At 38.4% G+C, this 12,414-nt stretch overlaps 1 protein-coding gene across 1 annotated transcript in view; it reads right to left on the bottom strand.

Moving 5' to 3' along the window:
• Positions 1 to 12,414, bottom strand: part of LOC147705950 (BPI fold-containing family B member 4-like) — an 81,977-nt gene that overhangs the window by 55,968 nt on the left and 13,595 nt on the right. The window contains exon 5 of the mRNA XM_086929006.1: positions 11,852 to 11,995. Within this exon, the coding sequence (XP_086785132.1) occupies positions 11,852 to 11,995 (144 nt within the window). The remainder of the gene's footprint in view (positions 1 to 11,851; positions 11,996 to 12,414) is intronic.

Here is a 12,414-nt window from a genome sequence, read left to right on the forward strand (position 1 = left end):
TTCAATGACATTTCCATGCATAAGTTGGCAGGCACCGTGTGGTGCCAACCACATTGTACAGGGAAATGCACAACAAGGGCAATTAGCAGTGTAGCGGGTGCTGCAGCAAGCAGCACCCGCCGCAATGGAAAATTTCTGGATGCGACCGTCGGTCGCATCATAATTAGGGGTGCGGGACCACCGCCTCCCAGGCAGGCGGTCCCAATCCCTGCTACAAGTCTGCCCGCCATCGTAATCAGCCCCAAAGATATGGCAAGATTTAGTAGATGTTACTAAAGTTAAGAAAGCAACTTTATATCTGGTACAAAATAATGGTTACTATAGAAATGTAGATAGCCTGCAAGAAATCACATATATGGAGGATGAGACATTTTCATCAGCAGGTCAGATTGAAAAGGTCGATCAGTCCAGAACAGAAGAAATGTATGTACATTATAGTATCCTCCCTTTGCAACTAAAGAGGTTAATGGTAATGCCATTTATCTGTTTCAAATGAAGGAGGAAAAACAAGCTGCATTAAGCATGAAGGAGAAATGTTTAGAGGTTTGGTGTTTCCCACTTTTTTCCTGCTGGAGTAAGTGGCAGGTATGATAACCAGTGCACAGGCCGAATATCGAGTTTTTAATATCGATATACAAAAATATTAAGTTGCAAATATCTTGATACAAGAACATCAAGAGCAAGAATATCGTGGTCCAGAATATCGAGTTTAAGGTAAGACTATTGTTTCTTAAAATATCGAATTCAGTAATGTAATTTGCAAAAATAGTGTTGTTTAAAATATCCATTTTTATATTAGTGTTATGTATTTTAGAATGTATTTTAAAAGTATGTTATCTAATATTTTTCATAAGTATTGCTATTGTTTTTTAATATATGTGTTATATTTTTATTAGTGAATAATTTTATGTTAATTAAATGTTGTATTTTTTAGTTCTGTAGCAGGTTATGGGTTTATAGGGGAATAGGGTTTCGAAGCAATTTAATTAGAATAAATTAATTAATATTTTTTATTTATTAGTATTCATTTAATTTAGATTTTATAGTGGTATTTGTGGTAGTTAATTTGTATTAATTATTTATATATTTTTTATAATTATTTAATTGATGATTATATTATGATGTTATTTTTTTAGGAGCCAGATTGTGGGTTTATAGGGGAGTAGAGAGGGAATTAATTTAATTATAAAAACAAATTAAGATTTTTTTATTTATCAGTATTTATTTATTTGGATTTTATAATGTTAATTGTGGGAATTCATTTATGAATAATTAATTATTAAGTGGTTAAGAATTATTGTTAATTAATTGGAAATTATGTTAATTGTTTATATTTTGTAGGAGCGGGTTGTGGGTTTATAGGGGAATAGGGTGTGAAATAATGTATTTAAAAATAGCTAATTGTTATTTAATCGTAAATAAATAATTAAAAATTAATTATTGAAATTGTGTAATTAATTTGAGATGTTAGTTGTGGGGTTTATAATGGTAAAGGGTGGGAACTAAATTATTTTTAATAAAATATTAAGTTGTTAATTGATAATGATATAATAATGTAAAATTATTTATGGAAATTGTGTAATTATTTGTATGTGTGTTATGGTTGTTGGGTTAGAGGGTGGAAAGTATTTTAAGTTTTATTAATTAATAATTATTTGCTCATTATTATTCATTCAGTAACTGGTACATTTTTATGGTAATTGTTTACTTTTATTTTGTGTGTGGACTTTGGTTTTATAGGGTAATGTTTGTGAGTAAAAGAATTTTCATATGTTTTAATTATTTTTTTTTAAACTGATTTTATTTGTCAAAATAGCACATATGATTCAGACCTCTGAATCCCAGAGACACCTGCCGCATGAAAGACACAAATAACAATGACTTTGACCATTTTACATAATAAAAAATAGGAAAATATGAAAGGCAATACAAATAAAATCAATTCCTTTAATCAACCAACCACTCACCTCCCTTCCCACCCCCCAGTGCACCATCTCCATAGTCCGAAACAACATATAACTGACCCAGGCTGTTATCAGTCGACACAAAAGCTCAACAGCCACAATACCATTATCAATTGATGAATCGTGAGCCACACATGGGTAAATGCAAGGAACACAAGAGGTCAACCGGCTACTCTGGGTCACAACCCCGGTCCTCCCTCAGCGGTTCCAGTTCCAAACCTCGATAATCGTCCCGCGCCTCCAGATCTTATAGTGCTTCCTAGGGCACTCTCTAGCCTCAAAGATGGGGAGCTCGAGGCCCATACTAAAGTCTAGGCCATTTTTCCAGGACGAGGCCTATGGGGCAACCACCGCCTTCCAAGCTCTAGGTATATCTGTCTTTGTTAACATGAAGCTGAGGAGCAGGAGATGTTGCTTATAGCTCTTGTCGCCAAGCCCTTCCATCACATGGAGGAGAACTAGTTTCAGTGAGTGTGGAAGCTCTCATCCCAGAACCTCTGAGAGATAAGCTAGCACCCCCCTCCAGAAGCGAGCCAGCACTGTGCAATGCCATATGGTATGTATCAGGGTCCCCTCTTCTTGCCTGCCTCGGAGACACTCCAGGGAAGCCACCAAGCCCGACCTCCAAAGCATAACCCTGGTGAAGTAAACCCGGTGAAGGTATTTAAATTAAATTGGATAAGTCGCAGGCGCACCGCAATAGCCGCCCACGAGGGGAAGCCTTAGCTTCTGTACAGTCCTCCTCCTCTAACTGGCCAACATCACCCTCACAGGCCTCCCGCAGATGCTCCAAAGAGGGGAAACAATGTGTAATCAGTCCACAGGGTAAGAGTCTTTACTGCCAACCCCCAGGAAAAAGGCAGGTGCATAGACTCTTCCTAATACAAGGGTCTCACCCCCTACCGTGCCTTGTATGAACAGGTACCTCCCTACAAATCCCCCCAGGTTTTAAAATGTGTGTATGCAACCCTCCAATGTATTAAGATAGCAACCCCTCTGGAGCCCCTCACAAACCCGGATTGAAAGACCTGTATAAATCCAAAGCGCTGTAAGCATACTGCCTTAGTCCCCATGAGCTGGTTCTTTTGCAACAATAACACAAATGCGTGGGTACGCTTGGCTGACTTCAAAATAGCCCCCGTTTGATCTTGTCTAGTGCCCACCTAACATTCCAGCTAAGAACCCTAATAGGACAAGGGGCCTCCCGTGAACTAACGGCCATTCCTTCTCTGTGCAGATCCCACACAATACCAGGACAGCAGCAAGAATCTTCCAGAAGACATAAAAGAGCCAGAACACATGTAGACAGTGCAGCAACCCCACAAACCCCGCCCAAAAAAACAACTCCACAACACCTCCCCCCACCCTGTACCTCCAAGACAATGAAGTACCTGTCACGGCAGGCAGAGCAGGCTGACCCAAACAGGAGGTCCCACCCCTCACCCACCAACAAAACCCAAATCAAAGCCCCTGGTGAAGAGGCACCCCCTCCCACCGTGGAGCCCCACAGAGAGACTGGAACCTACACATGCACCATAGGCCTATATAAGGTATTCAATGTCTGAAAGCGATATGGTCATCCTGGTGTCAGTCTGCTGAGATGTGTACCGAGACACAGAGCCCTCCCAAGCTGCAGGACCCGCAGATTGTGAGCGGTGTCTGGACTTGAAGCGTCTGCCCCCTCTCCCCTTCAGTCCATGGGTGCGGGACCGGTATACTACGCGCATCCAAGCCAGACAGAGCAAGAGCATAGCATAAGGGAGCTTAAGTTCACGGAGGCGGGACTTAGCGGCCAGGAACGACTGCCGCCGCTGCTGCACCAATTTAGTGTAGTCTGGGAAAATTAAGATGCATGAATTAATAAACAGGAATGGTTCTTTAGCTCGGGCTTGTTTCAGGATAGTGTCCCTGTCGTGGTATTTATTTTATTTTACTATTTTTGTGTTAATAACAATTTTTGTATTGTAGTTGATATTTTGTTTCCTTTTTATTTTGAACGGACTTTGTTGAGAATATAAATTTTAACCCTCTGCTATACAAAACTTTTCCTACTGTTGCACTCACTGGAGTGGGAATAGTAATTTCACCCATCTGCTATCCAACACTTTCCCTACTGTTGCACTCACTAGAGTGGCAATACTAATTTGTACCCCTTCCCTATCTAACACGTTCCCTACTGTTGCACTCACTGGAGTGGGAATAGTAATTTTTGCCTCTCTGTTATCCAACACTTTCCCGACTGTTGCAATCACTGGAGTGGGAATAGTAATTTTTACCCCTCCATTATCCAATACTTTCCCTACTGTTGCACTCACTGGCGTGGAAATGGTAGTTTTTACCCATCCCCTATCTAAAACTTTCTGAATTGTTGCACTCACTGCAGTGGGAATAGTAACTTTTACCCCTACCCTATCCAACACTTTCCCTACTGTTGCACTCACTGGAGTGGGAAAAGCAATTTGTATCCCTCCCCTATCCAAAACTTTCTATATTGTTAAATGCACTGGAGTGGGAATAGTAATTTTTTTTTCCTTTGCTATCCACCACTTTCCCTACTGTTGCACTGACTGGAGTGGGAATAGTACATTTGTACCCTTCACTATCCAACACTTTCCCTACTATTGTACTCACTTGAGAGGGAATAGTAATTTTTACCCCTCCGCTATCCAACACTTTCCATACTGTTGCACTCACTGGAGTGGGAATAGTAATTTTTTCCCTTCAACTATCCAACACTTTCTCTACTGTTGCAGTCACTGGAGTGGGAATAGTAATGTGTACCCCTCCCCAATCCAACACTTTTCCTACTGTTGCACTCACTGGAGTGGGAATCGTAATTTTTACCCCTCTGCTATCCAACACTTTCCCTTCTGTTGCAGTAGTTGGGGTGGGAATAGAAATTTTTAGCTCTCCGCTATCCAACACTTTCCCTACTGTTGCACTCACTGGAGTAGGAATAGTCATTTTTACCTCTAAGCTATTCAACACTTTCACTACTCAATGGAGTATTTAATCTATATAACATGTTTTTTATTAGATTTATTGTTATAGGTGTTTATATATATATATATATTTTTATATATTTATAAGATTTTAAAAGAAATAAAGTTTTTAGTTTATTAATTGCTTTACAGTGAATATACATTTATATATTACATGTTATATGTGTACGTATACATTTTTTTAATTAAATGTATTTACTTTATTTGTTAAAATGTACATTACATCTAAATATGTTTTTAAGTTAATGTTACTATTTTATTTATTTAACATTATTTTTTATATATAAAATAATTGATATTTTGTACATCGATATTTTTAACATCTATATTATTTTTGGGGATATTTTTTGATTTCACATTTTAGAGTCAACCATTTTTATTATGCGGGAAAGCATCTTGGATTTCACATTTTAAAGATAGAATGTCAATATTTTGGATATCGATATTCTTGAACAGATATTTATGTATTGGGGATATTTATGTAATTGATATTATGTCATTGATCAATGATGACCAGCGTCTGCAAATACCTGCTGCTGAATGTGGATCTACTGGTCCTTTCTCAAAAGAGACTGGATTCCGTCAATGTATTCCGTATATATTTCACCTACTATTTGAGAGTGACTTGTCTGGCCTCACATATGTTGTGAATCACATTTTATAAACAGGAGTTATTTTGCTGAAAATATCAGCAAGAGAATTTCTGAAGAAAGTTCAAGAAAAAGATGATCTATTGGAATCCAATTAAATAATCCTAATGGCATGTAAATGTTAGACTACAGAATAATGGTATCAGCGTCATGGGGAACTCAAGTGCATGTTGAGGAACCTTGGAGCACCTACTTGGCTTCCGATGCTCAGTTGTGCTGAGTATGCATGGGATACCCCCAGGAATTCTTGCAGGAGACCAATTCAAATATAAAAGACATTCATCTGAAGACGCCAGGAGAATTGTGCTCACTTGACCCTGCAAATGTTTGCCAATATTTTAATCACAGATTGCAAGCAATGGTGGCTTTCATCTTGAACAAAATAACACCTCCTCTTGGTGAACTGACAGATTTTTTTTTGTAGTAAAGAGTACCAAGCTAGAGATGCTCCCCATATTCACATGCTGTTGTTAGTAAAAGGTGCCCAGAAGTTTGGAGCAGACAGTGATGAGTCTGGGTTGTATTTTATTGAGCAGTATGTAACTTGCTCCATCCCAAATAGAGTGGTGATGAAATATTAAGACATCAAGATCTACGATTCTAAAACCGTAGATCCAGAAAATAATGTCAGAAAATACTACAAGAAAATCGCCAAAAAATACCTACAACCTAAGAAGAACAGAGACCCCTAAGTACATTGAGGACTACAACCCTGTGATTCTGAAGCCTTGAAATAAAAAAGTTGATGTACAGCTTGTTGATTACAACTCAATTGCTGTTGCTCGGTACATTAAGTCCTATAGAATAAATTCAGAGAAAACTGAGATGAAGGAGCTTTGGGAGGAGTTTCAGCGAAAAAGTGTCTTACAACGATATTGTAGAGTTTTAGTTTGAAAATGCTTTCTCACAGAGAGATAGGCTGTTATGAATGCATAGACCGGTTAAGCTCTACTAGTTTATTTTTTTAATTTAGAGGAGTTCTATGGGTGAGTTTAGGGTTTGCTAAAATTCATAACAGAGTACTGAAGTCTTTCCCTGGAATCCAATATCTTGCAAAATTTGAATCATACAGTACATATATTCTGAAGAGTGAAATGCTGTCTATTTACTATCCAAGAAGAAGAAGTCCTCATCTGGAAAGGATGTGTCTCTATGAAATCCTTTAACAATATATATTCAGAAATAATGTCATTGAAAACATAGAAAACGGAAAATTTTATGTGGTTGGATGTAACGGATGTTTGGTTAGACATAATGGAAATTTGTGCGTCAGACGCCTGGGGGGCGTCTGATTTGCCCATGCGTAGAATTCACCCGCACAGTGCGCCGCATCAAAGCAGTTAATCAACCATCAAAAACTAAGTTGCCAAACTCAAGACAAAAGACAGTTTTTCTATTTAGCCTTGTTACAGTTGTTCATGACATGGCGAACTGAAAGCAAGCTCCTTGGAGAACTTGACTATTATGAAGACTCATTTAATGCTGTTAAAGGCAGCAATGAGTGCTCTGTGTTTCCAGTGTATCTTAAAAGGTTGAGAGTTGAGATTGAAAAAGAAGAAACAATTGCTGCTAGGATGACAAGAGAGAGTTCTCAGAGCAGTCAAAGTTCAGCACCTGGAAGTCAAGATCCTCATGGGAAACCAATCCTTCAAAATGAAGGTGCAATAGCCATGAATGAGATGGATAATGCAATACCGCAAGAAAACTGCAGCTCTAGAACAACTAATACAGCAACTGAATACAGATCAGAAAGAACATTTTGAAGACGTAAAAAGTGAAGTAAAACATAGGTTTCTGCATGAGAAAAACAAGTGAACATTTTCTACATATTAACCAGTTTCAAGTGGTCAAGGTGGAACTGGAAAATGTTTCTTGACTTGCCGAAAAGTAAATCACAGAGGACAACAGATTCCAATTTGTACTGTGTAGTTACTGCACCAACAGGCTTAGCTGCACATAATAGTAAAGGAGTTACCCTTCATCAATTTGATTATTAATGCTGCCTGTTGAACATGACAACAAATTAAAATACAGGAAATTATCTGATGATATTTGTCATGAAGCGGCAAGAGTGTTAAAGAAATTAAAGCTACTAATCATTAATGATGTCAGAATGGTGTCTAACCTAATGATAGCTTTCATGCATTTAAGAATGCAGCAAATAATAAAAACTGACTACAACTTGCTTTTTGGTGGAAAATAATTGGGGTCCAATTACGATGTGGCCCAAAATTGGCTCCAACCGACTGTTGGAGCCTTAAGGGCCACATCATAATCGGGCTGCTGTTTACTTTCCCACCACCTAATTATGATCTAGGCGGTCAGAAGAGTAAACCGGCGGGTCATTCCGCTGACTTCCGATGGGCTCTAGGAGTCTGTTGTTCCGTTGAAAGCTGCCCATCAATTTCAATGGGGGTCCTTGCCACCCTTGAGATTGCGATGCACGGTTTCAGGCATGGTTTTATTGCCGGCTTGTTCAACATGGAAACCATGTCGGAAAGCATGCTTGAGTGGCCCAGCAGGGCCCCTTTGTGCTTGCAGCCTCTGGCTGGGGGCGGAAAGTGCACCTATGGTGCCCCACTGTTGATCCCGGGACCCCGTGGCAGGCACCTTGCAGTGCCTGCCACTGGGTGCAGTGAGGAACTGCACCTCCCTTTTCTCAATGGGAGCTTGTGTTGTGGCCGTACCACAAGCTCCCATTGCAAAAAGGGAGCTTGCGACCGAACAGTGTTTGGTCGCATTGTAATGAGCCACTCAGGACCGCCGTTTGGATTTTGGTTCGAAGAATAGGACGATGTTGGGCAAACTGAAGTCCACCCGACATCGTAATCAGGCCCTTAATAGTCTTTGGAGACCTGCTACCACTAACTCCAGTAAAAGGACAACCTGCATTCAAGAAACTACTACATAATGAAACAAGGAATTCACTAGGAAGTATTGGAAATGTAAACATTTGGGAAAACTTTCATAACAAAGAGTTATATCAAAAATATGCGCCAAGCATCAGATATGCATTATGGAGATATAAGTAATGTTTCAGCTGCCGAAGTAATGTTTAATTTTATCAAGGAAGAGAACTCTATTTGTTTGATGCCAACTTTTGAGGAGTGTACTAAATTTAATGAACAATTATTGTAACTGGAAAAAGAAGAGATCATCAACATTAGAGTAAATGATGAGTTACAAAATGTAATAATTTAGAAAAGTCTGTGTCAAAACTGCAGGACTAGAAAAAGTTAGTTCCATGTCTGTAAAAATTGTCATGGATCTTACGTCATAATTTAAGTTTTGAAGAAGGGCTACTGAATGGCATAGTGGGTTAAGTTATATTATTTATTAATTATACAAACAAAAATTACGTGGAATACTTAGTGACATAATTTGATGATGCTGGTGAAGGTAAGCAGATTGGTAGAAGCATTGCACATTTCCTCCTTGTGAAAGACATGTATGCCCAGCGAAAGCAGTTCCCAGTGTCTTTAGCATATACAGTACCTATCCACAAATCTAAAGGTTTAAGTGTAGGTACAGTTCTTGTTAATATTGGTAGTTGTGCATTCAAAGAAGGAATGTCATAATGCTGTGAATTAGAACATTTTCTGGTTTATTTCTGATTGACTTTGATGAGAAGAAAGTAGGTGCTGATGTGAACTGTGTAAGAGAGTATAATTGGTTAAGAGGTCAAAGTGCTCCTAATTTGGACTCATATGCTGTGCTTGAAAAACTAATTTGTCCAAAGTGAAAAATATCAAAGCAGTCTATCAGAGCTGAACAGAAAGATGAGCAAAAAGAAAAAATGGCCTAAGAAAAGAAAACTACAGCACAATGTGGAAATAGAAGGCTATCACTTTGATAATAAATCTGAGTGAACTATTATGCAAATGTAGAGTTAAATGGACTGTTTCATTTGCCTCATTTTACAAATTCTAATAAAGAAAAAGTAGATAAAAGAATGTCTTCACAGCTATGAAGTTTACTTGAAGAATTAAGAAGTGACAGAAGTATTATACATTCTGCTACTGGAATAAGAAAGCTTACAGATGACTGTACTGGATCAGTAGTGCTTTATCAAAATCTTTGGAAGGATGCTCTAGAATTTTTAATGGTAAGGCTAGGACTATTAGAGGGAGATGATGGATGTCAAATGTCAAATGTCAAAAGCTTTTATATAGCGCAACAATTCACCAAAAAGGTCTCAGGGCGCTTATTATTATTAATTAATTATTTTTTTAACTTATAGATGTATCCATAACTGTGAAGATTGTGAATTCACGTCTTGCACTGAAATCAACTCATAACAATTCCTCTACTTGAAGCATCAGATTGTAGAACTGTTATCTTTGAAAATGTAATAAAAAAACACCCATCAAGATATGACCTGTCCAAACTGCAGATAAGAACTTAGGGGCTCATTACGATGGTTGAAGGTCTGCCACCAACAGCCTGTCGGTGGCGGGTCTTCCGCCATCGTACTGCTGTTTTTCCCCGCCATATCAATAGTTGGGTATGCGTGGCGGACATAAAGACCGTCCGCCATGGTTCTGAAAGGTGATTCTTTTCCAATCGCCTGTCGGAACTGTAACATAGCCCAACATTGCGACGTTGCCTTGCAGGCACCGCTGTAGGGATTAGGATTTCCCTTTCATCCATCCGTTTTGCGGGGGCCAAACTGCAGCAAAACTAAAGGCGGAAATGGATTTGGGGACCTGTAGTGGGCACCCCTTGATCCCTGTGACTGGGTCAGGGGCACTGGGGGGCACCCACTTGGGGGCACCTATGGTGCCCCCTTACATATCCCTGCACCATGTGCATGCCCTCCATGTAGTGCAGGGATATACAATTGCCTTTCATTTTGCATTGTGGCGGGGGCTGCTGAATGCATCTCTGCCACAATGCAAAATATAGGTGATGCGATCGCCATGGTGGTGGTTGCATCATAATTTGGATTGTGGGGAGGCTGCCTCATGGGCAGTCGGTCTCCATTCCGAAAAGATGGCGGACAGACGGAAATGCATCTGCCATCGTAATGAGCCCCTTAGGTTCACACTGTTAATACAAAGGTATAGAAAATATGTCATAGTATGGCTATACTGTTCCACAGTCGATCGTAGTATATTAGAAACTGAAATTACAAACTTTATAACTGGACAAATTTCCATTTCAAAAAGAACTTTCACAACAATAACAAGCATATTTCATTAAGGAGTTAATATGAATTCTGGACACTATATAATAGATTTAAGATCTCAAACAGGATTGAAATAGTGCAATGACATAGAAATAACATTCAAATCGAGACTACCTAAAAGTTGTCAAACTCGTATCTGCTATTTCTAGAACCAAAGTTCTAAGGAGAATACAGGATAAGAAAATGAGGTAGTGTGTTGGCATATCTATGGATTATGTATTTCTGAGACATTATTTGTCTGATTAGGGGTATTTTCTACAGTAAGCTGTTATAAATGAAAGGCTATTTTTAACTCGAGGAAAGAAATTTACAAAACATTTGAGAATGACATTCTATTACTACAGATCAACACAATGGAGGTACTATAATACCAGTAGCCTTAAGTTGCATCTGAGAAGTATCTTAACCACAAAAAAATGCCCCCTTTTGTTTCTGCTACAACAATTTCTACATAGCACTGTTTGTTATGTATTTTGTACATGGACCAAGAACATTTTAAACACCATTTGGCCTAACAGGGATAATGTTTAGAAAAGTATATTGAAAACTTAAGACTGCTTCATAATTGTTGGAAATTTTTGTACCAGATATAAAAATATCAGAAACAGTTTTAATATACAGTTTTCATTAAGGTAGTAACTTGTCAGCGAACCAGTATTAACAAACTTTAGTGAGAGGAATGCACAGTATGACATATTTGTTATGATCTACTGTGTATATTTTTCTTTTTACAGTACATTGATTGTTTTTCCCTACTGGTTGATGATGATGCTTCATACAGACCACTGTTGAAAGTGAAGAAGTATGAAAGCTGAAAACAGTAAAAAAACATAATTTTTTTGCTTTGTTTTTTATCTGTTGCCACATTTTTTTATTCATTTATTGGCAATGAACCATGAAATTTAAAAAAAAATGTATTTGAAAAAAAACTGATAGGTTTGCAACACAGAAGGAAGGAGGAGAGAAGACAACAAAGTTTAAGGAAGGACAGAAAAGCTGTATCCAATGTATTACCTTCGGTACTAGTTAAGCACAAGTATCACTTACCCATTAAGGAGTCCAATATGGATACCTCCAAGAAGCATTTCACAGTCTTCAATGATAAGTCTGGGGACCCCAGAAGATTCCTGGGTCAGTCTAGTCTTTGCAGTTATATTCACCTCAACATCAATGTCAAGAAATCCTAAAAGGCTGAAGAAAAACATAAGCTTTATTAAAGTTATCTGTTCCAGTGACAGATTGTCTGTTGCTGCTGGACTGATCAAGAAAGGAAAATACAATTAGAATTGAAACCTACATTCTTGACATCTTATTTGAAAACATAGGGTGTGATTATGAGAATGTTAGATAGAACTCCATCTGTCAGGGTGGCGGACAACACTACCTCCGTCTTCCTGATGGATTACCATCTGACAAATTTAAAGATGAGTGCAGCTGTTCCAGCAGTCATCTCTGAACATTGAAAGGAACCATTGACACAGTGGTTCCTTTCAGTATACAAAATATTTGGAGGTCATTTTTAATCCAGTTCACCAATGTTTTTCTATTTTTTTATTTTTCAGAAACTAACACCCAAACAGAGAAATAATAATGATCAACAAACACTGGGA

This window comes from Lissotriton vulgaris, chromosome 7 (assembly GCF_964263255.1).
Source record: "Lissotriton vulgaris chromosome 7, aLisVul1.2, whole genome shotgun sequence".
Taxonomy (NCBI): domain Eukaryota; kingdom Metazoa; phylum Chordata; class Amphibia; order Caudata; family Salamandridae; genus Lissotriton; species Lissotriton vulgaris.